General features: G+C 39.0%; 1 protein-coding gene across 4 annotated transcripts in view; it reads right to left on the bottom strand.

Annotated features, from left to right (window-relative positions):
- Positions 1-27,088, bottom strand: part of PDS5B (PDS5 cohesin associated factor B) — a 115,289-nt gene extending 88,201 nt beyond the window's left edge. For all 4 annotated transcript variants that reach the window (XM_056328131.1, XM_056328134.1, XM_056328133.1 and 1 more), the window contains exons 1-3: positions 26,955-27,088; positions 4,792-4,917; positions 1,146-1,349 (exon numbers count right to left, since the gene is read on the bottom strand). In XM_056328131.1, coding sequence (XP_056184106.1) covers positions 1,146-1,349; positions 4,792-4,899 — 312 coding nt within the window. In that variant the 5' untranslated portion in view covers positions 4,900-4,917; positions 26,955-27,088. The remainder of the gene's footprint in view (positions 1-1,145; positions 1,350-4,791; positions 4,918-26,954) is intronic.
- Between the last annotated feature and the right edge of the window lie 600 nt (positions 27,089-27,688).

The following is a 27,688-nucleotide window of genomic DNA, read 5'->3' as shown; positions in this document are numbered from 1 at the left end:
AGACTGAAATACATATAGCACAGAGAGAAGCCTCATGTTTGTCGCCAGTTGAAGATGGTGTAATCAATAAGATAACTAGGTAAGTATCTATTCAGAGGTGCAACAATTCAGAAATAAGAAAATATATCTAACAGAAATCCCTGGGTGTCTCTCCAGTATGTCTGGTAACAAAGGATGTACTACAGCTGAAAGCATACCATTTGTCCCACTTACAAAACACTTATGGTGCAATCACTAGATCAGAAATTGAGTGATTTCTTCTTGAGTGATAACAGATACACCTTCCACCACAACCATCTTTTTATCCTACTGTAGAAAAAACCCCAAAAAATGCAAAATGAAACAAAAAAGGCCCTACACAGTCTTAAATCAGGGAGACAGAACAAGTATGCATTTTTCAGTGGTTTCCCCTGCAAGATTTTCTGTAAGACTCAGTTCATCACTCCAGATTCAGACTGCGTAAGGGAAGTAATTTGATTTCGTAAGCTGTAAGCTGGAAAAAAAGTTAGATTTCTAGTTTTTGTTAAAAAGTAAAAAAGAAAAAACACCAAACAATCAAAAATTTAATTTTTCTGAAACAGATGGGGCAGATCTGTACCACCTTTTCAAACCTGGCATTTCTTTATCAACCATCTCCATCTAGTGGGATCAGTGATGTTTATAATTGTAGCGTTTCCAATTCACATCAGGCATCATTATCCTCTGTACAAAAATACTTTTTCTTTATTTCAATAAAGCCTTTATCTATAAAAATACAGTAATCATCTCTTGGTAGCTCAATTGGAAACAGCAGAGGTATTTTCCCAATTGAAGGAATTAGCTATCTTGGAAGAGATTATGATAAAAGCTACAGACATATCAGTATTTTTAAAGTAACAGACCACTACCTGCAAATCCCAATGACAGTTGAATATTTATTTTCAATATAAATCCAAAACTCTACAAGATACTGAAAGTTGTACTACATATCGATTCCAATGATGAACACTTGACCTGATCAAACATCCCTATCCCAGAATCAAATAAAAACTTCAGATTGTGTAGGCTGAACCAGAAATAAAGGGAGGAAAAAAAAAAAGTCAATCAATTGTATCAATCATTCAGTTTTAAAACCTGGTGTGGAAAAAAAGATAAATTCAATTTACCTTTAGTTTATCTGGTGAAGTGTATGGAGCTTCAGGGGCATAAATTCGGAAAATATCAGCAAGACAACATGCTACCAACAAACGTACATCCTTATCAGGATGTTTGAGGAAAAAGTCTGAAGCAAGATGTAAAGCCAGATTTAGGTAGAGCTCCTTTTCTTCTTCAGAGTCCTGGTCCATATCCATGAAAGTTTTCACAACCATCTAAAAAGACAGACATTAGTACATAAAATAAAATACTTTGTGTAACAGGGTCCTTACTTAAAGTTCCTTTTCTGATTTTGTGCAGCTTCTATCAAAGCATTATTAGCAATGCAGCAGTACTCATTTGAGTAACCAGCATCTTATTTTTCTGGGTACAGATGGACCTAGTAACATCCTCTACCAATTGTTCCAAGACACAGTGTCAGCAGAACTACTGAAAGCCTAGCTGTAGTACTTTACATATCTTTTTGAGAAACCATATAATCATTTGCCAATTCAAAAACTACAACTGCATTCACTGTTACAGCCATAAACTGAAAAACTGAGAAAACAGCTAAACTTTATTTAAAATATTTATCTGTCCCTGAAGTACTCAGGGTTACAATTTATTTTCCCTCTATTCTCTTTCAATTTCAAGTTGTTCTCTACTACTGCTCTGAGGACAAGTTTGTGCTGCCCAGAAGCAGAGCATGCACTTTCAGCAGAAGCATATATAAATCCAATGCAGCCCAGCAGCATGCATGCTACCCAACAGGACTAAAATGGCCATTATTATTATTAAGAGCCAGTACACTGAAGTTATGGAAGAAAAAAAAAAAAAAAAAAAAAAAGTCTTGGACACCAAGTATTTAACACCCTAAACAGAACAAAAGCAAGAAAAGCCATAATTAGTAACTGCTAGCTGGCAAGGCTTCTTGTATTTAAAGAACTGTTTGGAGAAGAAAAACCTATTGACAAGAAGTAATTACATTTTTTTTCCAATTTCTTATTGGAATCACAAAGGCAGAGTTATTTTAAGGAGTTTGACTCTTGTTAAAATTAACAAAATGTAAATAAAGTCTTAATTATACAGTCTTGTGAATTAAAGTCAAAACTCTCATCCATTTCACCAGGGCAAGAAAGGATATTTTTCTACAATAACAGTATCAGTAAAGTTCCTCACAAAAAAACCAAACCCCCACAGCCCTAAAACACTACAAATTCTTTCACTTTGCTGTAGTTTGTTTGTTTGGGGTTTTTGCCCAAAAAATTTACTATACTTAAGTCAGGTAGAAATAAATCATACTTAATTAAAAAAATAATAAAGGACTTTGCATAATTAGGATCACGCAGCAGTGAAGTTTTTAACCATATAAGAATCCTTTACTAAAAGGTACAGAAAATTAGCAACTTAGATACACACATAAGTTCCATTGCAAGAAAAATGAAGTCCTTCCCAGGCAGACAGCAGATGAATCATTTCAAGTGCACTGGTACTCTTACACACTACCAAAAGTAATTTAAAAAATCAGAATTGTTTTCATTTCTATGGAAAATACTTAGACTTACATAACCAACAAGGTAATGAATAAATATACAGGTGTCACAAGAGTACTTGCAACAAGTTATGATTTTTGTCTACTCTAGAAACGAACCTTCAGTTTCTCTTCCCTGACAACATGAACTTCCATACTGGTCAAGACAACAAAAATCAGTCATCTTGTCTCCAGAGCAATCTGTCACAGTGCTTAAGGTAAAACGTAGAAAACCAAGCTAGTTCTCACTGCGTAACTTTGTAGCTTCCCACAAAGCAATAGGTTAGAGGAATCCTGAGCCTAAAATTGCACACCGATTGCCATGACGAATACTTCATCTTCCAGATGTGGTCTGTATTTCCTAACCCATTCAATTTTCACTACATCTTTCTACAATAAGCTTTGGTGCTTAGTTATAACCTATGAAAAATTATGTTATTAGACTGCTGGCCTAAAGTTAATATATTTCATTAGATGATGCCTTGGTTCTTGTGTATTACAAAAATCTGTGGAAAAAATAGTTTTCTCACGCTATTAATCATTTCCAAGTGTTTATCACCTTTTTTCTGTCTTCAGTGCTACTTCATGACCGACCATTTAGTTTCTATCTCCTTTCCAAATCTACTATAACTTGGGAAATTTTATACATTTCTGATCCACACCATCTCCAGGTAAGTTATGCTAATACAGAAATTCACTGTGCATGTTTTCCATTTTTTTCTCAGATTTCCAAATAATTTGTATTTATATGAATACATTTGTCACCAACAAACACCAAACTACCTGCTCATGTAAATCAAAATAAAATCCACTGAAAGCTGCTTCTTCCCCAATACTTATATGAATTTAGCAGTCATGGAAATTAAGAGACTAATAGTTCACTTATTTATCAACTGCTGCTCTTTAACACCTGGAACTGTAGGTCAATACACTTGTGTAGCCTAGACCATCTGATCCTTCATAAAAGAAACACTATGCGGTTTTTCCCCTGCCTGTCTACCTGAATGCACAGCCAGAATCAATAGCTGACAAGAAACACAGGACGTCCTGCAAAATACACTTCTCCAGCAAGACAGGTCAAGATGGCAGAAAGGACCAGGGATTCAAGGCGAAAAATGAAATTATAGGGAAAAGAAGTGTAAAAACTGTGTGCAGTTTCACAAGCTGAAAAAAGCAAGCACTAACTAATTATTTCTTCTGTTAGGGGTCACTCATACATGACGTCATAAATGCCTTCCTTCTATTCAACATAATAGAATGCAGCGTATCAACTACAGTCTAGCAGCCCAGTTCCCAAAGCACAGACAGGTTACTGTGGGAAGGGCACAAGGAAGCCTTGTGCTTTGGAGTTTTATTGGGGTTTTGTTCATTTACTAGTAGTTCCAACTGGCTTAAGACTAATTCTTATGAAAATAAACTCCAAATTAAGCCCTTCCAGCTGTTAGAATACTTAAGGTTCCTCTCCCACATCTGTTCCCTCCTTTTCCACAGGGCAAGCCCAAGTTGCAGGCATTGCTTCTGCACAATACTAACAGGCCTGTCTTTTTGTGAGAATACGTGGGTAGATAAAGAACTGCAGTAACATAGTTATCACTCAAATCACTCCAACTTTCCTGTAGAGTTCAGCCAAAAAAAGTGGTCAAGAAATTCAGGAAACAGAAATATGTAATATAATCAAAGAATACCTTCATTATGATACAGGCTAAAATAATAAGAATAAAGGGTTTTATAATCAACCCAAAGAGCACAAATGCATAAAAGGAATGTATTCTGAGGCATCCATATTTTTTCCAAAATTATGACTCTTTCTATGTTTTCCAGTATTTGCTTCTCTAAAAGTACTGACTTTTATGTCAGTAACTGACTTTTTATTTCAGTATGAACTGAAATAAAATTTAAATACTTTTTTAAATTAATATAGTTTATTTCCATTTGTGATTTTTTTAACTCATTTAAACATTTTTGGACAAGTCACTTCAAGAAAGTGGTAGAACAGAAGGCATGATGGTCAACAAGTTCCTCCTTCTGAGCACAGAAAAGGTAAAGCCCAAAGGAAATCATCCTTTCACATAGAAAATACAGTAATAGCATCATCAAATGCTGTATAGAAGAAACCTCAATCTGCAAACAGTTACTTGCTTACTAACCTTTAGCCTTCTCACCATCTCTTCTTTAGATATTTTATCAGAGATTTCTTTGACTCCTGGAGGATATGTGATTTTTCCATCGTTGGCTCTCGTCTTGGAATGAGCCATGATTTCACAATTTTAAAACTGTGGAAAAAAATTAAGAAGTCAAAGTAAACATAAACTAGCTAAACAACGTTATCTGTCCCATTTTTACAAACAAAATGCAACTAGAAGTGTACCAACAAAACCCATACAAAGAAAAAACTGGACAAAAGATTTGGATTTTTTTCTGTACTCTTTATTGTAACAGACCACAATGGTTTTGATATTCAGATAGACTGTCCTATATTACAAAAAAACTTTCAAGTACACAACAGAAAAAAAAATATAAAACTCCTCACTCCTGCAAGTTATTTAATCTTCACACTGAAAAGATGCAACCAAGAATCTTATCTTACTGTATGAACTGTTTCCACCACTTGGAAATAACAAATTCTAGCCAGCTTGGCTTTTTAGACTGAGAACAGACATCTGAAGTTGTCTTTTCCAAACAACTAAATAGAGCACAATTTCCCCCAGAAGCCTAAATAGCAGTGCTGTTGAACTGTTACACATGACTTATTTTAATTTGGCAATACTGCCAGAGAAGAAAATTAAGTTGGACAGGAAAAGAGCAGACCAAGTGGAAGTCTTTCCTCTACACCATAAAGCCAAGTTTTCAAGCAAAAGACTGCAGATAAGCAAGGGTGTCTTTTTCCTACATTCCATTTATGAAAACAACTTACTCTGTTTCTCATTCCCTTTAAACTGATACAAAGGCAGACTGCCACCTAAATCCATCCTAAGCTATGTAAAGTTCCTGCTGCAGAGAAAATAGCTGAATTGAAAGCTTTACTTAACATAAAAAGCAATTAATACAAAAGATGGTGAAAAAAACTAAACAGCATGTGTTGGGATAATTAGGACTTTAGAAAAAGACTGTACCAGGGCAGTTACAAGTCAAGGATGCAACAAGGGAAATAAAACTTCTTTGCCATTGCCTTGATATTTTTATTTACTCATTTAAAAGTCTGAAACACTTCCTCACAGTCACCACTTCCCTGAACTGTGAATTCCAAGTCAGGCATTTTCTTCCTACTGACCTCCTATACAAGGAGGATCTATATACACTTCGAACTTCTCAGAACGATTAACATCAGGAATAAAAATCAACTACAATCCACAAGAAGAGAAAAGCTAGGAGCATGTTCCGTAACCAGACGGTGTAGCCTGCCGTGAGACTTACTGGCCCAGCTAAGGTCCTTCTACACTGAAGGAGAAATAGAACTTGAAAAATACTCATCCCCCACCCCCAGAAAATATCCCAACATGTTTTGTATTCTTCAGTCACATTTCATAGTAACAACCTAAATTACAGATTTTGCTTAATCTTTACTAATCTTTTACCAAACAAAAAGTTACCACCGGTATTTAAGTAACTTTTGTAAAGAATACATACAGCACAATACATTTTTATTGTAGGAAGTGAAGAAAATATGAGTAGAATGAACATATCAGATGTCATTCAACAGGCATGATATGTAACTCTGTTTCTGTCATCTCCTCTGTACTTACACATCCACGACAGTTGAACCAAGTGCTACATACCTGCAGCTGTAGTAAAAACAGATAATTATAAACCTGGGATGTAACAGAACTTACTAAAGTAAATTTTTGCCAATACTGCCAGGAAAATATGATGCCACCTTCATGCCTGTTTTATTTCTTAATGCATCGTCATGACTGTAAGCCTAGAACTTCTCAAAAATGCACAAAAGACATAACCACGTGCACGCTTCTTGCTGTTTGACACATATATTCCATTCTAGCTTTCAGACGGGATGATGTTATCACAGCTAAATTAATTTTAACAGCTTATCACAGCAGAAGGGAGTCTTGCTCCTCTCAATCCCAGAATGTATAAAAGCATCAGATGCTTTGCTGGACCAATCAAACTCATCAACTCAGACATACAAGCCTAATTATTTTTGAAAAGCATGTGACAAGCATCAAAGCTAACTCAAGTGAAGGAACAAGAACCAAAGGAATTGGGGAACAAAACTCCCCTTTTCCAGTGATGGACAGCTGTCACGTAAGATTAACTGCAGTGGAAACTTGATTAGAACATGGTGATACAGTCCTATTTGGAGCATCTTCTGAAATAATTCAAAGACTGAATCTCATATATTATGGTCAAGTTGAACTAACCAGCTAGTATGTCCAACTGACATGCAACCAAGATTTTGAGCCTAAGTGGTATCCAAGGTCTGGGTTTGAAATTTTATCACCTGAATTGTGTTTACATGGCAAGGTTTTGGTAGCAGGGGAGACTGCAGGGATGGTGTCTGTGGGAAAATACCAGGAGCTGCCCCTGTGGCCAACAGAGCTAGTTCCAGCCAGCTCCAAAACAGACTCATCCCTGGCCGAAGTTGACATCAGTGACACTGCTGTCACCTCTGTGATAACATAATTCAGAAACAGTAAAAAATGCTGCACAGCAGCTATGACAGAATTGAAAAAAATGTGAGTGAAACTAACTTTGCAGTCACCAAGGTTAGTGAAGGAGTGGGAGGAGGTACTCCAAGCACTGAAACAGATTCCCCTGCAGCCCACAGAGAAGACCACGGTGATGCAGGTTGTTCTGCATCCCACGGAAGACCATGCCAGCAGATACCCACATTGCAGCCTGTGGAGAGAAGCCCACACCAGACCAGGCTCCTGGCAGGACCTGTGACCCCGCAGGGGACCCATGCTGGAGCAGCCTGTTCCTGAAGGACTGTACTCCATGAGAAGGGCCCATGCTACAGCAGTTCTTGAAGAACTGCAGCCCGTGGGAAGGACACGCATTGGAGACATTTGCGAAGGACTGAATCCCTTGGTTAGGGCCCACGTTGCAGCAGGGAAGAAAAGTGTGAGGGAAGAGTGGGAAAGCTGAAGGATTGTGGCCTGCCCCAACCCCTTCTCTCTTATCCCCTGCACCACTCTGTGGGGAAGGAAGAAGGTAGAAGAGTCACAAATGAAGGAGTTAAGTTGAGCCTGGAAAGAAGCAGGGTTGGGGAGGCATCTTTAGTTTTGTCCCCATTTCTCACCATCCTGCTTTATTTTCATTCAAAAAGAAATTAAATTAATCTTTCCCAAGTCAAGTCTGTTTTCCCTATGACAGCTGTTGTAAAGTGATCTCCCTGTATTTATCCTGACCCATGGAGCTTTTCATCACATCTCCTCTCCCATTATGTTGAGCGGGGGTAGTGAGAGAGCAGCTGGGTGGGCACCTAGCAACAAACCAAGGTTAGAAAATAACTTATCCCTCTCAGAAGTATAGAAAACACCAAATAGGCATTAATACTGCATATCTTATAGGATCAAAAATTAATTTAAAAAATGTTCAATGAAACAGCCTATTAGTTAGGAAGGTTAAAAACTTGTGATCTATGTAATACAAATTTGCAGATGACTTCTGAAAGTTTTTTTTAGGATTAAAACTATTAGCTATACAGGGGGAATCATTTAAAATAAATAGGAAAAAACAAAATCTATCATTCAACAAATTCAGTGCTAAACTACCTCCTTGTACAACAGTTATCACTTCAACCACCACCTAAATAAAACTGAATTAGCTTGCCACATCTCACTGCTAGAAGTTTCTGCTCTCCTGGAGTGCCAGGAGAGCTGTGCATACCCAGGTCTGTCAAAATAATTATTTTGCACACGTAGTAGGATCTAGGATTTTTTCTGAGGGGTTGTTTTTAACCTGATTCTAGCCAAGTGAAAGTCTCCGTGACTTCACATAACAGTTACACCAGCTGTTTCAGTTAACTTCTGTCAAAGAAAAGGAAGACTGACAGCTAAGAACAGCAGCCTCAAGGCTAGCTTATCTAGAACATGTTCAAGCATGAAGATCCACAAGTCAGTGAGGTGATACCTAGTAACTGAATTTCAAAAAGCTTTTTGAACCTGTTTTTAAAGATGCTATGTCTTCTTTTGGAATAGATTGGAAGATGACAAGCATTTTGGAAAAGGGCAATTCGATGAAAGTTTCAAGATTCAACAAGAGACTCAGCTGACTTTTTTTTTAAAAAAAAAATTTAGAACTGAAACTTTGGAAGTTCCCCTTGTTTTCAGAAATGCAGCATTATTCCATATATACAATCAGAAGGCAAGGAAAATACTCACATGCCTACCTTTTTTAAGGCAAGAAAACATAGCAGGCACTGAGATGCTTTGCACCAGCCAGTATGTAAGCTTACTAACTAATTGGTCAGATGTGTGCTGCTTCTGCTGTTGCAAAATAACAAAAAAAGAGATAAATATAACGAGAAACTTCAACAAATACATAACAAACAGATGCTAATCCTAACACATAGGACTAAAAATCATGATTCAGTCAGGCTTTGGTTATGATAAGCAGTACTACAAGCTAAGTCAATACTTCAAAAACTACAAAAAAAAACCCCACCCATATCTTAAGCTAAGATAGCATTTAAAATATAAATTCAACTCCTTATACAGAAGGAGATGATACAGTAGGACTTAAGATGTCTAGGCACTACTTCTTTTAAAAACAGAAGCTCCAGAAGCACTGCTGCAACTGTAACCTGAAAGACTTGAAATCAGGAACCAAGAGCAAGTCTGTAGAGGTACACTGAGAAGTGTTGTGTATAAAAAAGGTTTGACAAATTGAAAACTAAATTATACAGGTGGGATGGTGAAAGAAACCAGTACAAGAAAAGAAACAGAAAGAAGACAAAATACTTACTCTTTGTACAATTATAACAACAAGAAAATTAAAGCATGGAAAAAGCAACAGAAGTGGAAGTTGCATTTATTGGACATTAAAATAGGATGGATTATTCATCCACCTCCTGTGACAAAAATTAAATCAAAAGATCATATTTAATGTAATATTATGATTATCAGCCAGACCATAGATGGGGAACAATTCATTACTCCAAACATAGCTAATTAGTAAAAAGTACCATTGCCAAAATTTGGTCAAACTGAAATAAAAAAATTACAGATGAGCTGTTCTGTACATAATTAGCAGAACTCAATAGCTACTCAGTTCCAGCTAAGTCTACTGGCACAGTCAGTGGTTTAACCCCAGCCAGCAACTAAGTACCACAGAGTCAGTCACTTGCTGCCCCACCACAACCCCTGCTCCCAGTGGGATGGGGAGGAGAACCAGGAAAAAGGTCAAACTTGTGGGTTGAGGTAAGAACAATTTAATAATTGAAAATAAAATGTAACAACAACAACTGTAATGAAAAGGAGAGAAAGGGAGAGAGGAATCAAATTTAAAAGGAAAAACACCAAGTGATGCACAATGCAACTGCTCACCACCTGCTGACCAATGTCCAGCCAGTCCCCAAGCAGTGATCCCCCGGCCCTGGCCAACCCCCTCTCCCCATTTTATATACTGAGCATGATGTTCTATGGTATGGAATATCCCTTTGGCTAGTTCACATCAGCTGCCCTGGCTGCATCCCATACCAATTTCCCGTGCTCCTCCAGCCTTCTCCCTGGCAGGGCCCGAGAAACTGAGAAGTCCTTGACTCAGTATGAACATTCAGCAACAACTGAAAATATCAGTGTGTTGTCAACACTATTCTCATACTAAATCTAAAACACAGGATTGTACCAGCTACTGAAAAGAAAATTAACTCTATCCTAGTGAAAACAAGGACACCATGATATTAAATATTAAAAGATTCAGTATTCATATGATTTATCGTATATATCGTATTCTATAAACAGTTTAACTACACATACTCTACTTGCTCTATAGTACAAAATACAGATTGCACACATGCAAATAAAACATGGGTATCTTGCACATTAAGTACCTACGTAATATATTTAATAGGTCAATAAATATCATTAAGAGGATGTTAAGTCAATGATCTAAAAGGAGGACTTAAACCACACTCCATTTAATTGTGTTTTGTTTGGATGACAGTTCACATTGCCTACAGTGATTTAATTAACTGTGCTAATCATTAAACAAACTATGCCTTAACATACACGAAGTCAAGTCAACAGTATTTCTTCAGAGATCCATACATGTGTTTAAATCTTAATCCTTCAGATATTTTTGTAGAAATCTTTTCCAAGAGAAGAAGCAAGCTTTAGCAAATCAACTCCTATATTCCTTGCAAGTCTGTCCCCTGCCTTACTACTGCCTCCTCTTTAAAATCTCCAGAATCCAAACATGAAGACACAGAAGATCACCAGAAAAAGTGATCAACTTCACAAACATCATCACTCCTATTTTTCAGAATTTCCACTGAATTATACATAATTATCTAGTTACATCTCAAGATCAGTATGTTTAAATTATGCACATGAAGTTTAAGAAAGCTTAAATAAATTTGACCTATACAAATACTTACACTTCCAAATCTATATTTGCAACACATTTTACAATGAGCCACTAGAAATAACACTTTCTTCACATTCACAAAGCTGTCAGAAGCCTAAGTGAATTTAATAAATTGCTGGCATAGAAGAAACAGGCAACATGTAGATACTTAAATACGTTTACACAGTTCATATCACTCCACCAAGAAAGTGTAGCCAACAAAAAGAATTTGCAAATATTCATCAACAATCAAGCAGTATGACCAGTGGCCTCTCATTGCCACAGGCCATTCCATCAGGAATACAAAGACAGTTTAGAAGCCCCAAGAACATCTTCCCTCAATTGTCTCAGAGAAAATTCCGAGGAAGTAAAATCTTTTTCATCTTGTAAACTACAATACAGAGTTCACTACAAAGCTCTGTTCCTCTGTCAACATGCTGCTTGTCATTTTGATTATTTATATCCAGGGTTTTTTTTATTTTTGCATCCTCAGTAGGTCACATCCTTGTATGAATAAATATAAACCATTACAAATACTTTGAGAGCACTAACTTTGCTTCAATAATGTAGCATGTACGAAGAAATTCATCAAGCTGTAATTTCCGCAAAAGATGCGGCAAGGTATTCTGAAGAGATTACTCAGCAACTTACAGCAGTGGAAGAGGCAGGCATCTTTCTACTTCAGCAGAATTATTAATAAAACACAAGTAATTTAATGATTTAAGCCACTTGCAGAAAAATTTTACATCCTGATAAATTCCTGCTGTGTGTAGCTGATTGACAAGAACTGATCAAGGTGACAAGTGACTTAGGTGTTAGAAAGACTTTCATTATGTAAGTGCCACTAAATTAAATCCATTTCCATAATAAATCTACTGCTAAGGAGTTATAACTCTGCTATAAAAAGCCATTCCAAGCTGAAACTTGGCAGTTATTTTTCTGCTGTTGAGTACAACAGAAAACTTTATAGTGTTGGACCAAGTGCACTCATGTAAATCCAAGTCATTTTTCATACTGATTCAGATATAATGTCTAGGTGAATACTGTCATTCTCTTTTAGAAACATTATATTATGTTACACTGTTTACTTCACTATCATTAAATCAAGACACTAGTATTATTCACAGTACCAAGAAAATGTTAGCTTCGTATTTCTGTAAGGCAGCACTATTCATAGTAAGGACTGATACAGAAGAATTTACAGAAGCCACTAATTAAAGGTCTTTGGGAATGAAGAACCACATTGTAAAACAGAAGTAACACTCTCAGCTAGGCAAATTACATGAAAAGTAATGGGTGCTACCACAAGTGTCTCATTAACGGCAATCCTTTGACAGTCAGTATGTAAATAATAACACCAGCTTAAATTAGGAAACACTTTTTCAACCTTTCATTAGAAAATATGGCAAAGTGCATTAAGTTTCTTTATTAACATGTTAAGTAAATATTTTGTGGCAAATTAAAAGATGTGCACATAGCAACTGTGCAAGAGGATTCAGGAAAAGAATTAACACAAAAACAAAGAATGCATTAAGACAAGCCACGATACCAAAGTCAGCATATGGCCACTAAAAAAACCTCATGCAACTTACATAGAATATAGTACTCACCATTACCATCAGTTAGGAAATGATCCCAGGCATGTCCCTATCTCTGCTGATAAGATTTTTTGAAACTTAAAGCCTCCCAAAGATTAAGCAAGTAGACATTATCCAGTACCAACTTATCTCAGCATACAGCTCTCTCCAGTGGTGTTGCAGACACTTGCAGCTTCCGCAAGATACAAGTGACCCACCTTGTAAATTTCAGCATTTTTTCAGACATGATTAAAAGCAAATATGACAAGAATAAAACTTGTTTTTTTCCCCATTTACAAGACAGCATTTTCACTGAAATAAACCCTGTTAAAAAAAAAATAGAAACTACATAACAGAATTCACCACTAAAATCAATCAACAGCCTAAGGAAAAACATGCCCTGCTGTTATTGTGGGATCTCAGCTTTCATACTTCTACCCAAGACTAAGTAAAATGGACTGTGGGCACTACAATTATAATTTCTTTTATCTGTGTATGGCTGCAGGAAAAGAAACGGCAAGGACATAAAAATTGGAAGACTACAGCAAAAGATTCTAGCTGAGGAAAAAGGGGCAAAAAATATAACTGAACAAAGAAATACTGGTTAATTATTTTTTTTAAAAAGTATCATTATTTGTTTCATAAAGTGGAAAAGAGTATAGGCTGACAAAATATGATGTCAGTAAAATAGACGCCTGCAACCTATTTGTCAGCAAAATACTATGGAAAACATTCCACTTCATTGCTTGTTAGGTAGTCATATTACACAAGCATACTATACAAAAGCTTAAAAAAAGTGTGTAACAAGCAGACTATGACCAGTCCTCAGAGTGCTTAAGAACAAACACAAATCATGTGAAATAACAGAAATGGTAATATTGCAAAAAAGTACAGTAAGTCATTCAAATTGGCTTGAACTTAAAATTTAGTTGGACAGGAGCATGACAGTTTTCACCTAATACACTTAGTCCTATAGTAATTTATTTTACTCTACAAAAATACAATTCCTTGAAGAAACGGGGAAAGAATGCATGCATGGAGTTGTTAATACGCAGGATATCATTACACTCACAAAGTCAGAAATGTAGTGTTGGACGTACACCTCAGATGTAGAAGATTTTGTGTAAAGAACACTCTTCCAGCCAGGAGGAGAAGCAGGGAGAAAGGCAGGCACAAAGAACAGCTTATGTTTCATTAAGTCTGAGAAAAAGCCATTAAGTTTTTGTCAATGACCTTTTCACCTTACCCTTCAAAGGATGAAACCTTCTCACATACTAAAGGTCACTATCACACACTATGAAGTTTAGCTACGTTAGACAGGCTGCTAACACTTCTTAAGTTTTCCTGATTGTCTCCATTAAAAAAAAACAAACACACACACACACAAAAAAAAATCAGTCACATCAGCTTTGAAAAACCTGAAATACTTATATGATATACCCTATGTAAAGCACCTTCAGTTGAGTGTTAATAGCTCAACCACATCCAAGAATAAATCCAAATGAAGCAAACAATTCGATGTAACACAAATCTGACAGAGCTGCCTATAAAGATGTTAGTTTCCCTGTCCCCTAGAATACAAATACCCATTTAGGAAAAGAATACTCTTTACCGTAAGGGCATTACAGCATATTCTTTGCCCCCAAGAAAACCTGCCCAAAGCTTCTGAAAAGCCATGATACACATATTCTCTACAGACTCTTGATTTTAATAATAAAGCCTAAAAAAATTGTCTTTATTGATTATGTCTGTGCCTTGGCAGGACAATTTGAATAGAGTTTAGAAAAGAATGAAGTCCCAAAAAAAACCAACAAACTTGAGTCTACAGTATGGTCATGGTCTAAGGAAGACTAAAATTAAAGTACATATATTGAACTAACTCAAGAAATCAGACTTCTCCCACCCTTCTTGCTAATGTTATGACTGCAATAAAACCAGGAAAGTTAACTCAGTTGCTCACACAGAAGACTCAGACTAATCAGTATTAAACTGAAATCAAGTGTTTCGCATGAAGGCACACTTTGAAATAACACTGACAAGATTTGAGAATAAAGCATAGTAATTTAATTATTACAATGATACTCAGGGAGAATTAAGCAAGACTGTAAAGCTCACAAAAGCCCATTAAAGTCCACCACTAATGAATGAAGACTCATTTCATTCATTACCTCACTCTGACATGTTCACCTGGCTACTTTTAGGGGATGGCTTTGAGATACCCTGCCTTTCCGGTGCTGGTGAGAAGTCTGACATACTGGTGCCCAAAATATATTTGTCAAAGGACACACTTGCAATCCTGTTTATACAGCAAATCAGAGAGTGTAACTCAGTGAACTATCAGTATCAGTTAAGATCATAAGCATAAACGTTCTGGACATATTTTAGCATTTCACAGATTATGAACCAACAGCACATGGATCAGCTATAGGATAACTCTGCTTCCATAATACCACATGAAACTATCACAGACACCAACACAATCAATACAGGTGGCTTTCAGAAAGTTAAGAAACATTCACAACATTCTATCTGTATGTCTGAGCTATACAATACTGAGGAGAAACAGTGAAATTCATCCATATGAGCCTCCTCACTAATTATTACTGCATCTGGGAATACTGCTCTCAGTGGGAAACTTGGAATAAAAAACAACTCTTCTGTCAAAAAAGCCATGTGCATATACTTGGAGGACCAGAACTACTCTGTGTCATACTTAGTCAGGATATAGGTTATTCTCCAGCCTATATACAATGACAAAACTTGTTTCACAAACAATATCAATCTGTAATCCCTCAGGATACAATTTTGCCAACATTCAGAGACAATGAAAGTTTATATTAAATTGACACAAGCAATGCATAAATTAAGTCTCTGTTTTGAAAGGCACAAATTAAGAGAAGAAGTGATTTGGAGATGTATACAATTCCAACATGCTGCTCACAGGCAATGTCCATGCCAAAGGAACAAATGAGTTTCAAGCTGTTTTCAACAGCTAAAACCAGGAAGAAAAAAATAATTAAAAAAAAAAATACTGCTGCATGGAATGATTGTGTATCAAGAAGATATTGAAATACCCTAAAAAGCCAGCTGAATACCCATTTTCAAAGAAACAGCAGGTAAAACTCCATTCCTGTGGCAACTGGTAACAGGTATACTCAGAAGGTACTGTGTCTACACTTAGGAACTTCACCTTTTCAAATCAAAGGAACTGCACAGACACCATCTGAGAATTCATGAACCAGTGTGGTATAAAAACCTTTTCAAAAGGTACTTAAAAATTAAAGTGTAGTACAAGAAAATAAAGGCAGCACTGTCACTAATAATGTACAGCAAAAAAGTAATACTGCCAGTACAGCTGCACTAGTTTGATATCAATAATATTTGAAGAATTCAGAAGAATATTTGCATGCTAAAGTAAGAATTTTAAATACAGGGATAGACGTAACTTATAAGATTATCATATTACCCTGGGACAATTTATGTTTGATCAGTGTGTGATAAACAATAAGCTCTTTCCTTACACTGCAAATCCATTTATTATGTAAGCATTAAATTGGAAATCATACAGGGACGGATGCAGTAAAACACTGAAAGAAAAGATTAGAGAAACTGAAATATTTGTATGTATACAGACTGCATTTGAACCCTCAAACAAGAACATATACTACAAGTCTGAAAAAGTTAACTGCAAGAGGAAAAAACTGGGGGCCGAAGGGTAGTCCTATACCTAGGTCCAGACACAGAAAATCACAAGAATATACACTAGTGCTAACACTCATTCTAGAGAGGGTACCTCAAAAAACAAACAAAACCCCACAAAACCAAAATTTCAACATCTAACACAGATTTTAAAGTACTGGCAAGAACCAGCTTGGAATACTATGTACAGCTACCAGCAGCTATCATTGAGATAATTTAAACAGAAAAAGAGCACGTAAACTCTATTACATCAGGAGAGCATATCTACAGAGGCAACAAGAAGAGACAGTCAGAAGGTTAACTGGAAGAGGGGCAGAAATCACTGTAAATGAAGACCTCACCCAAAGAAAATGAACCACCATAAGACAAAAACACAAAGATAAACAGCTCAGACAACGAAGAAAAAACCAATTACTAGAGGCAGACTTCTACTTTTTAAAGTTTTGGAACAACTTTCCAGTCGGTAACTGAAGCAAAACATGAAAATCGAATACAACAGAACTCTTATCAGTATACAAGAGATTAGTATCTTGCTGTTGTAGGCTACATGAGTGGTTACTTGAAAAAGGAGACCTTTCACTCTACAAAATACTTCTCTTACCATAATCACCAGAAACGCTGATAAAAAGTTCTTAGACTGCTACTCTAAAACAAGAGAACTGACAACCAGCCTAGACACCCAAACTTCACAGATTCACTAGTCTATGGCCATAATTCTGACACAGCCTTCTTTTAGCAGGGAAGCTACAGTTACGGACGAATTATTTGTTTCTATCCTCCAAAAGCTGGAAAAGAATTGGGGGAAGGAGGCAGGAATTGCTATTTTCCTTTACATTAACTCTATTTTCGAAACAGCGTAACAAACAAAAGTAGCAAAAAAATCTCAGCTATCTTGCATTACATAACCTCAGAAGGCTAACATCTGTAGTATTTATACACAAGGGGAGAAAAGAAAACATACAAGAGTGGCATGGAAGCCATGGGGAAAATAAGGGGAACATGACAGAATGCAGAAGACAACTACAGACAGACACTACATACAGATCAAGTTTAATCACTGTATTGCCGAGGAAACAACACTTGGTATTATTTTACTATTTCATTTAATTGGCAAAAAATGCCTTCTTGAGCCTTACTATGAAAGTCTGTTAGGGTTTGGGGTTTTTTTCTCTAAGTATTAAAACCAAACAAAAAAAAAACCCATACATTAAGAATACTAGCATGCTACCACAGAAGCAAAACGACATTTTGTAAAATTTCACAGATGGACAACCTATATAACGTTGCTTGAGTAACAAATCAGAATTTGTATAAATAAATGAGAACTCCCTTCCACTCCTAACTTTGCATGTAACATTAAAAACCATAAAATTAAATGCCTCACGCCCTATGACAAATAATTCAATACAGAATTACTAAAGATCAACAAAAACACTAGTGGGATGGATTGAATCCTATGACCTAAAAGAAAGAATGGGTATTGCACTACAAAGTCAGATGCTGTGCTAATCAACACAACACCCACTCCTAATCAATATGAATTAGAAACAAACATTTATATTAGGATTGCATACAGAAATCTTAGTACCAAAATCACATTCAACTGGGTGTTTTACAAGCCATCTGGGTAGACAACTTCTATTTGTATCAGTTTGGCTTTTTTTTCCCCTAGCTAAGCAGAACATTTTTATTTGCTTTTCACAAAACTCTAAGTGACAGAAAACCATAGACTGAAAAAATAATTGTGTCCCTGAAGACAGAGGAAGAACCCATAACTGTAATTACAAAGCACAAATTAGATGAAGACTTACCGCAACTAGGTGAGCTAAGTGCATTAGTTTTTTAAGACCACAGGACTAGAAGAAACTTCAAGTGACAAAGTCTAGTCATCTGCTATCATACATGAGCCTAAAAATAAGATCACTTAAAAAAGTTGAAGCTGAAAATTCTTTTGATGCTTCTATCTGCAAAGTCTTAACTTACCCTTGACATTTATCTCTATGCTTGACCGACATGTAAACTCTGCCAATAACCTGTTCACTCCTGTAACTTCTAATACAGTTATTCTTCCCTTATAATTGTTTAGCCCAGTGGATTATGCTTTCACAGAATGGCTGAGACTGGAAGGACCTCTGGAGGTCAAACTGGTCGAACCCCCTTTCTCAAGAAGGATCACCTAAAGCTGGTTGCTGAGGACTATATCCAGATGGCTTTTGAGCATCTCCATACATAGAGACTCCACAGCCTCCCAGAGCAACCTGTACCAGTGCTTGCTTGGTCATCATCACAATGAAAATGTGTCGCATGGTGTCCAGAGGGAACCTCCTGTGATTCAGTTTGTGCCCACTGCCTCTGGCCCTGTCACTGGGCCTAGTGAAGGGAACCTAGCTCTATCTTCTTTGCACACTTCTTTCAGAAAGTTACACACATTAACGCATTTTAATCCTGGCATAGGTACAAACAGGAGTGTATGTACTATTAAGCTACACTAACCTTCCCCGTACTAAATTTTCAAACTCTTTGGTCTGCTTTCTCTTTTGAAATTCATGTTTAATATTTAGTTACCCTTCAGTTGCAGCTTATCATTTGTGTTAGGAATGATATCTCCACAAGGAGATGGAATGAAGATGCACTAGGGGAAGTTTAGATCAAACATTAGGAAAAGGTTCTTCACCGAGAGGATGTTAGATCACTGGAACAGGCTCCCCAGGCGATCACAGCACCACACCCGGTAACCTGGACCACACTCTTAGTCATACGGTTTAGTTTTAGGTAGTTCTGTGGGGAGCAGGGAGTTGGACTCGATGATCCTTATGAGTCCCTTCCAACTTGAGAAATTCCATGACATACCACTGCACAGTGACAGCCAAATTCATTGTGTGCACTAGTGTGTAGGTTGTACTTTTGCTCAGGCTCAGATCTGTGCCGATACATAGTAACGACACACACCTCATTTTACCAGGCTGGATTGCTTCCTTGTAATACCACAAGACCACCCCACCCCCCAAGGAGGACAAAAATCTACCCAGTAAAGAAATTAAAAGTACATCATCATTAACATACCAAAAAAAAAAAAAACCCAAAAAACACACAAACAAAACAAAACAAAAAACACCAACAAAACCCCTACACAATCTCCTCTGGATTATGTTCCATAAATAGAAACATTTAGGACACAAGTAACACCTATAGCAGATAACTGTAAACAAAAACTCAATAGAAACTAATCTTTACTCATTGTTAAAAGGATGGGTTTTCCAATTGAAAGGAGTAAACTTTGAAGTATTAATGAAGAAACATAGCTGCTTGCACTATGACTGTAGGCATGCAATCATAATAAAATAATTCGGAGAGTTTCCACCACTGTACAAGAACTGTTCACGTGCACATTATGGGTTGCTCTCTCCTGATTCCCCTGAAGTTAGAAGGTTAACATAGCCAAACCAGACTAACAAACGCCTCTAGTAATTCCTGTTGACAACTGAATCCATCACTAATCCACCTGTCTGCTCACAACCAGATGTTGCTGTTTCTTTGGCAGAAAAAGCCGGAATTGTCCACACCTCAAACACATTCTCAGTTCAAGTGCAGTCCGTCTTAAGTCTTTAAGACAGAAAGCTCAGTTTAGCATGGAAACAACGGAGGTATGCACACACTGACTTCTACCAACTCTGCTGCAGGGAACAAGCAGCTACATCAGACAAATTTAGGGCTTTATGGATTTAGGGGTTATGGGAAATGCATTCAACCAAAACACAAATTTAAGGGGGGGGGGGGATGTGGGTTAAAAAAAAAAAACAAACAAAAACCAAAAAAAAAAAAAAAAAACAAAACAAACAAACAAAAAAAAACCCCAAACTCCATACACCACAGTTTAGGAACCTCAAGGCTGGACGTTTAAGTGTTGAACAAGGTGAGAAAGCAAGTAGGATTTACTTGGACAACAAAGCATTGAAAACAGAAGCCTGAAGAGGTATGAGGACAAACTAGACAGAAGGACCAGAGCAGAAAAATCTGCTGCAGGAGGGGAATGCACATCCAGCAGAAGTCAGTCCTTCCCAGGGCCTGCAGTACCACATGCAATCATCATACATTACATTGCTTTTCTACCAACAACAAGCACTTGCAAGCATCCACTGAAACACTCTCATACCTCTGGTTAAAAGAGAAAAAACATACTGCTACTAATACCATTCCATCCATTTAATTAGTAGTAGCTACACGTAGCTAAAAGTTACAACCTAATGACTCGCAGGAGCACATCCATACAGTGAATTTGTTTACTAAGTTTGCTTAAAAAGGAACAGCAAAGCATGGAAATAGTTGCAAAATCAGTTCTTAATTCTCATGTTTGCTAACTCTTAATGTCTCTTATACAACATTAAAGAGAATACACACAAAAGGAGCTGATTTACCTGACCCTTCACTAACTTCTTCCACACCACAGAAATTCTCTCATTCAAAGCAAAGCTACTCAACTTTTCCCCTTGTAATTTCACGTGTGTCCCTTATTACATCCTATTTCAACCATGCTCCAAAGAGACTTAATCCCCTACTGGTCTTCTGTACAGGACTCACCACTGTAATACGTTAGCATGCCATAATAATTAACTTGTTTTCACAACACTTACACTAATTTTTTTTATAAATATGGGTATCCTTCCCATTTTATAGACGAGTAACCCAAGTTACAGGCTAAAATTTAAGAACTATCCACCAATTTTGCCTGCACTGTTAGAGAAATTTAGGGCACAACTTTAAAGTACACCATGTTATTCAGCACTGTCCAAAACTAAAGCTTCTGTTGAGCCATGCAGAAGTAGTCAGGGTCTAGAAACTGTCTCCCAGGAAATCAATGTTCTACTAATAAGCTCTTGTGGGGAGTTTGGTTTAAACAGACTTATCTGGGACCACAAGAAACTGATAGAAAGAAAGAATTCCAGTATTCCAAAGTGACATTCAATCACCCAAACCACTAGATATGCTTTCCCTTCCCACAGTCCCCAGTCAATTCATTTCACATTTTCCAGCTTTTGGAAAATACATCAGCCAACTTTGATACACAGCTCCAATTCCTAAATACAGCAAGTTGAAAAAATTATATATAAATTGTAACTAAATACCACCATGACATGTACTTAAGAGGTCAGAAATGAATTAAAACTGTTTCCTATTTTTACAAAGAAATTTTTATTTGAATATTGGTTTAAGGCATTTTTGTATGTAATAGAGAAGATTAAGGGGGCAATGACCCATTAAAAAATAAAAAGTATCTCTAAACATGCTCATATATAACACTGTACGAACCTAATGGAGAGCTTACCATAGGCAACATTTGAAGCATTTTGAAAGTCTTGCCCAAGTTACACTACCTCAAGTCAAGCGCAGACTATTTCCTCCCGAAAATTGTACATGCATGAAAAACTGTTCTTAATTCCCTCAGCTGCAGAAACGCTTCCAAGAACTACAGACTGCATAATCTAAGCCGGGCAAATGGAAGAAAAATGTGTCTCCTACTTGCTATCCCTCTGCAAAACTCCCTCACAAATCTGAAGACTTTATCATTGAGCTTATCTATACTTTCTTCTATTTTGAAAAGAACAGGAACACAAAATGTTATAGCCTTATTCTGACTAGTTCACACTTTCAAAGGAAGAAAACCCAACGTAAACTTTATTATATGCCATGCATTAAGCATGCACGATCTACCTCTCTTAAACCTCTGAAAAGCACTGGGTGGCACACAGTGTCCATAGACATTGTCCCACACAAAAGCTTTCACAACTTGATGGCACAAAAAGCTTCAGTCTCTTCCACACACTTTGTTTCTATGTACAGGAAGTCATAATGAACAACATACAATGCTTCATACTGAACTGTCAAATAACAAAATAATTATCCGAGACAGTATCACACGTAATGGCAAGCTGCCTAGCACCTCTGTAGATCTTCCCCAAGAAAAGTATCAAGTTTTTTAAGTAGGTAAATGCTGGAGGGGAATCCCTAAATACAGTAAGAAGTTTCCATGAAGTATCTTCTGCTCAATTCTCATAACTGACAACTCATCTCAGCTCTTTTTTGTTAAAAGCAGAAATCTAACATTTGCAATGCCAAACAAAGATGTCCTGGAAATCTTACTGTCTTCATCGAAACTCTGTATCCAAGTAACAAAGCAGCAAAGTGAACAGTCAAACTCAAGATGGCCCAAAGATTACATAAAGTTTTGATGTAATTTTTTTTTAAGATTTCCTCATGAACGTACTCAGTGTGGATAACTATGAAAAAAAAAAAAATCTTCATTTTTTCTCCTCCCCTCCTTTCTTGATGCTGAATTGAGCTACAATGCTGATACACTGCAGGTGTCTCACAGAGAACCAGAGGCTGCTTTGATAGCTGCAGACAACTAATGCATATATTTACACAAAAGGTGGAAAACCTCACTCAACAGTTACTTTCTAAGTGATTAAGTTTTAGCTGAATCTAGTCCTCTTTAAAAGAGATACAAAATGTAGTTTAGGTGACCACACAATGGAAGCAATTAAGACAATAACATTTTTGACTGCTAACTTCATGTCTTTTTTGCCCATTAAAGAGCGTGCAAGTGAAGTGTCTCATTCCAGCAGCAGAAGCATCCACCAGGATTTCTAATTAAGTCAGAGAAAAAGTACACACAGTTAGTATTGTCTGGAATCGATCTTTAAAGAACAGGGTCTAAATTAGAAAATCCCAGATGGGGTCCTGATCCCTGGTTACGGTACTACCATATAAATGGTGACAGACACAAGATGATTAGTACAAACATGCCCATCTGCTCTTGATGAAGTATCGTGCTTTCTGGGTTTTTATTATTACTTCTTGAAACGTATTAATACCAAAGTTGTCATGAGCTGCTACAACAGAGCTGAAGACCGGGCAATATAAAAGAAGAAGAGTGATGCAGAATGTTTTTCCACTGCTTAGGGTGGGATGTGTAAAAGTAAATTCCATAGATGGAGACAAAGTAATGGAGGTCTTAATCCTTGGAACCCATTTCAAAGACTTCTTCACACTTTAGAAGAGGTTGAAAACCAGTATATGCAGAAACAGACAGTAATAACTTTTAAAAAGAATGGCAGCATTAACATTTTTATTCTTAAAAATGAAGTTAAAATATTAATTGTATTTCATGGAATTGTTTCAAGTTTGATGTGTTACAGTAAATATGCATATTAATTTTTTATTGTAGAATCCAAAATGTTTCCAAGAGATTTTGAAATAAACCACTAACTTGCTGAAATTCATTTTCATTTATACAGTTCACTTTTGATATATTTTACTTAAGTATCAAAACTAAGCAGAAATATCAAGTTTTCTGCAAGACCACATTCAACTGAAGATGTCACCAATGGAAAAGCAATAGGCATATCATTTACATATCTGCACAGTCTTAACTTTTAGATGTTCAACCTCTGAGGGCAAGGAGAAGATTGGTGGGGTTTTTTACAGCATATATTTTGCAGTTCTTAAAGCCTGCGCATGATTCCTTCCAAGATCTGTCAATGCTATTCAAATACTCCAGAAGGTCTACAGATTTGGTAAATCAACATAACACTTCACCACCAAAGATCATCACACTAACCCATCCTTTAAAAAAAAAAAAAATCTCTGCTTTCCCTTACCAAACAATTTCAAAACTGAAAGCCTCCAATACTCTCTCGGTCTTTCCAAAGATTATTTCAGGTTGCAGTATTGACATTATGTGCTAATAGCAAACACACTGTTACTTTAGAAGCTTGTTAAAGGGAGTATGGTACTGACAAGTGGCAAGATAGTGTACGACACACAAGAAGTACTTTTAGGGTCTAATAAAGAAACTTGTCAGAAGGCAGGGAGGAAGACTGTGTCAAGAAAGAGAAAGGTATGTATTTGGACTAAGAAATATTAAGAGAAAGGGATATTAGAATGAAAACGGTAGAGAAAAACAATGAGTTGTAGTATCACATTTTCCTCCGTTTCCTACTTTGCATGCTATTACTGTTCAGCTTCACATCTTCTTATTCATTGCTCCCATGAAAATTCTCCTTGTGCAACAAGTAGCCTTTATTACCTCTTCCAAAGTCAGGCTAGAAGAAAACACATTTACTCCAAAGATCTTTAAATGAAAGTCCCTTACTAAAAGGCTTCTACACATAGCCCATACAATCTCTTGCTCTTCTGTATGAATATAAACTGTGTGACTGAAGAAAGAGACAGAGGGGAAAAATGCATAACCTGAGAGCCTGGTAGACAGCAACATATCCCAAAAGAAAATGCATCTCTTTTGATCTACAGGACGTAACCAAGCCTCCTGTTCTAGAGCCAAAAATGGATAACGCCTGAGGTCATGCCCATATTTCATTACTATGCTTTTCCAAATGCTAACAATGACTGTTAGATTTTATATTTTTAATTACAGCTTAATAATGAACTTCGCTGACTTGCTCAATTTAAGTCCCTAAGTAAGCTTGAGAGATACAGCCTAAACCCAATATTTATATGGCACACAAGGGTAAAAAAGAACATACAAGTGTTACACACATATGATTTTCCATTTTAATTTGATTTATTTAGCTGTTTCATCAAAAGCTGAACTACAGTTTATCCAATCCATATAGCAACTAGCAATAGGAATGCAAGAGACACACAACCAACACTACTGTGTAAGAACTGTATTAAAAAATCCCAAACAAACAAAACACCACACACAAAACCACGCCACACACCCCCACCTCACAGTAATACAAGTACAACCTTGCTTCAAACACAGACACAAGATGTCATGCGAGTACTGAAGTACTGCACTACTTTCTCCAGCGCTCCAGTTCATCTCCAGTGCACACTTTCAAATGCCTGTGATGAACGTGATACACACACCTCCGTTAAACTACCTTACCTGATTGTCTGTCACTATCAGTTTTCTTTTAGGGTGGTCTGCGCATAGCATACCTCAAAAAGATGCAAAATAGCTGAATGTATCTCTTGACATAAGTATATATAATATTTAGAGCGTATCTGTATTGCATACGAGACATACCAAGCAAAATTTCTATCATCTGAAAACTGAACGATTCCACTAGTTTGGAAGGCGAAAACCCGAAGGAATGCACGTCATCTCATCTCCATCCCAAAATGTGATTTGACACCCGCTTTCAACTATAAAGCCACTCAAATTTTCAATGCTCCCTTCCATTCCATCCCCAGCAAAGAGAAATCAACTACAGCCACAGCACCTACCCAGCAAGCACAAAACAAAGACAGACACGAGAATACTTCAGCAGTTGTGTTAAACGGGAGAACAGAACGGCTCACAAAATTATCACAGCCCTCAGCAAGCAGCGGCACAGGAGGCAAGCACCGAAGTCAGAAGAAGGCTTGCACGGCAAAATCCAGCTCCCTAGGAGCTGCTCTGCTGCCGTTTAATTTTTCCAGGATTGTTCACCATCATTAATTGTTGATTTGTTTTGAAGAATAGATAGTGATTTATTTGCAGCAGGATGAAGTTACAGACCTAGAATCCTGACCAGAGGCTCTCAACGTAAACAATACATAACCTATAAATTAACCATTCCCCATCTGGCAATTCAGATGTAAAATTCATAGTTTTCCACCTACCAGGCGGCGGCAAACCCCCCCACCCCCGCCCCCCTTCCTTCCCGAGCGCTTTCTAACAGAGCCTGATACAAAGTGGGAAGGAAAAAGAAAGCGGGGGGGGGGGGGGGGCAGCATGAAAGAAACGGGCTCGCAGAAGTAGGGACCCACCAAACCGAGGTCCTTAACGGCCGCCAGCTCCTCCCGGCTGACGATCGCTGCGAAGTGCAGGGCGGAAAAACCGAAGCGGGCGGCGAGGGGAGGTGGGGGTGGCGGGGGGTGTCCCCTCGCCGAGCCCGGGCAGCCGCGCGAGGCGGCGGGAGCCCCGGCGCAGCCCGAGCGGGGACTAGGCCGGCTGCAAGGGGCAGGGAGGGGACACCCGAGGGAGCCGCGATCACTCACCACAACGGGCGAGCAGCCTCCTCCCTCCCTCCCTCCCTCCCTCCTTCCCTCCCCCCCGCCCCCGCCGCCCGGAGCCACCGGCGCGGAGCGCGCGACACCACCCGCCGGGCCACCTGGGGGGGGAGGGGGAGACCCCCAGGCCCCGGGGCAGCGCGCACCCAGCCAAGGTCACCCCCTCGCGGGGCCCCGCCGCGCCCGGGGTGCGGGGGAGTGCGGGGGGGGGGGGGGGGGGGGGAAGGGAAAGGGGGGGCGGCAAATTTAATTTGTGACGCCGGCCACAGGAAAGGGGGAGGGGAGCAGCCCCGTTAAGGGGCGAGGGGGATGGGAAGGGGGGGCTCCGCCACGGGCCAAGGGGAGGTCTCGCCCCCCCTCCTGCTCCTCCTCGAGCGCTAGCCGCGGAGCTCGGTCCGAGCGGGCGCCCCCCGCCCCCGCCACAGCGAAAGGAAAATGGAGCGAGTACGCGGTGCGGGTAACCGTGGCCGAGGCGCCGGGCTCCTTACCCCGCCGCAGCCGCTTCTCCTCGCTGGTCCCAGGCGGGTCCGCTCCGCGCTGCCGCTGCTCCGGGCTCGGAGAGGAGCTGCCGCCGTAGCCGCAGCCAATCGCTTCTAACCCCCTCCCCTTCCGCAGCTCGCCCCGGTCCCCCTGTCGGCTTCAAAATGGCGCCAACTTGTCTCCGGCTGCTCCAATGGAACCGCCGAGGGAAGCGAGCGGGGCCAGAGCGGGGCAGCAGCGCCCCCTGCCGGCCCCCCGCCGCCGCCACGGCGCGGGCACCGGCCGGAGCCACCGGTCGCAGGGCCACACGGCCAGCGCGCCCCGGCCCGCCGCGCCGCCGCCGCCGGCAGCCGCGGAGCACCGCTGCCAGGCGGCGAAGCCCGGGGGAGAGGTGGGATGTTAAAAGCCACGACCCCTCCCCACGCGTGTTCGCGCCCCGAGGCCCAGTCCAGCCCTCGCCCTCCAGCCGGGGAAGCCCACGACGGAGCCTGCCTCCGCGGGCAGACCACGGGCAGCCGCGCCGGGCCGTGCGGAGCCTTGCCAAAAGCGAGGAACGAGGTCTGGGAACGCGGCGGCGCGGTTTCCCGGCTGGCCGAGCACCTTACTTCAGCAGTCCCGGCCGCCAAGCTGCAGCACTCACAGAATCAGAGACCGTGAACAGGAGATAAAGCGACGGCCCGGACCGAGAGAGGGCCGGCGGGGCGGCTGGAGGATGAACTGCGGCCGGTTACCTGCTGATGTG

Source organism: Falco biarmicus, chromosome 2 (assembly GCF_023638135.1).
Source record: "Falco biarmicus isolate bFalBia1 chromosome 2, bFalBia1.pri, whole genome shotgun sequence".
Lineage (NCBI taxonomy): Eukaryota > Metazoa > Chordata > Aves > Falconiformes > Falconidae > Falco > Falco biarmicus.
This window is presented reverse-complemented; position numbering and strand designations above follow the sequence as displayed.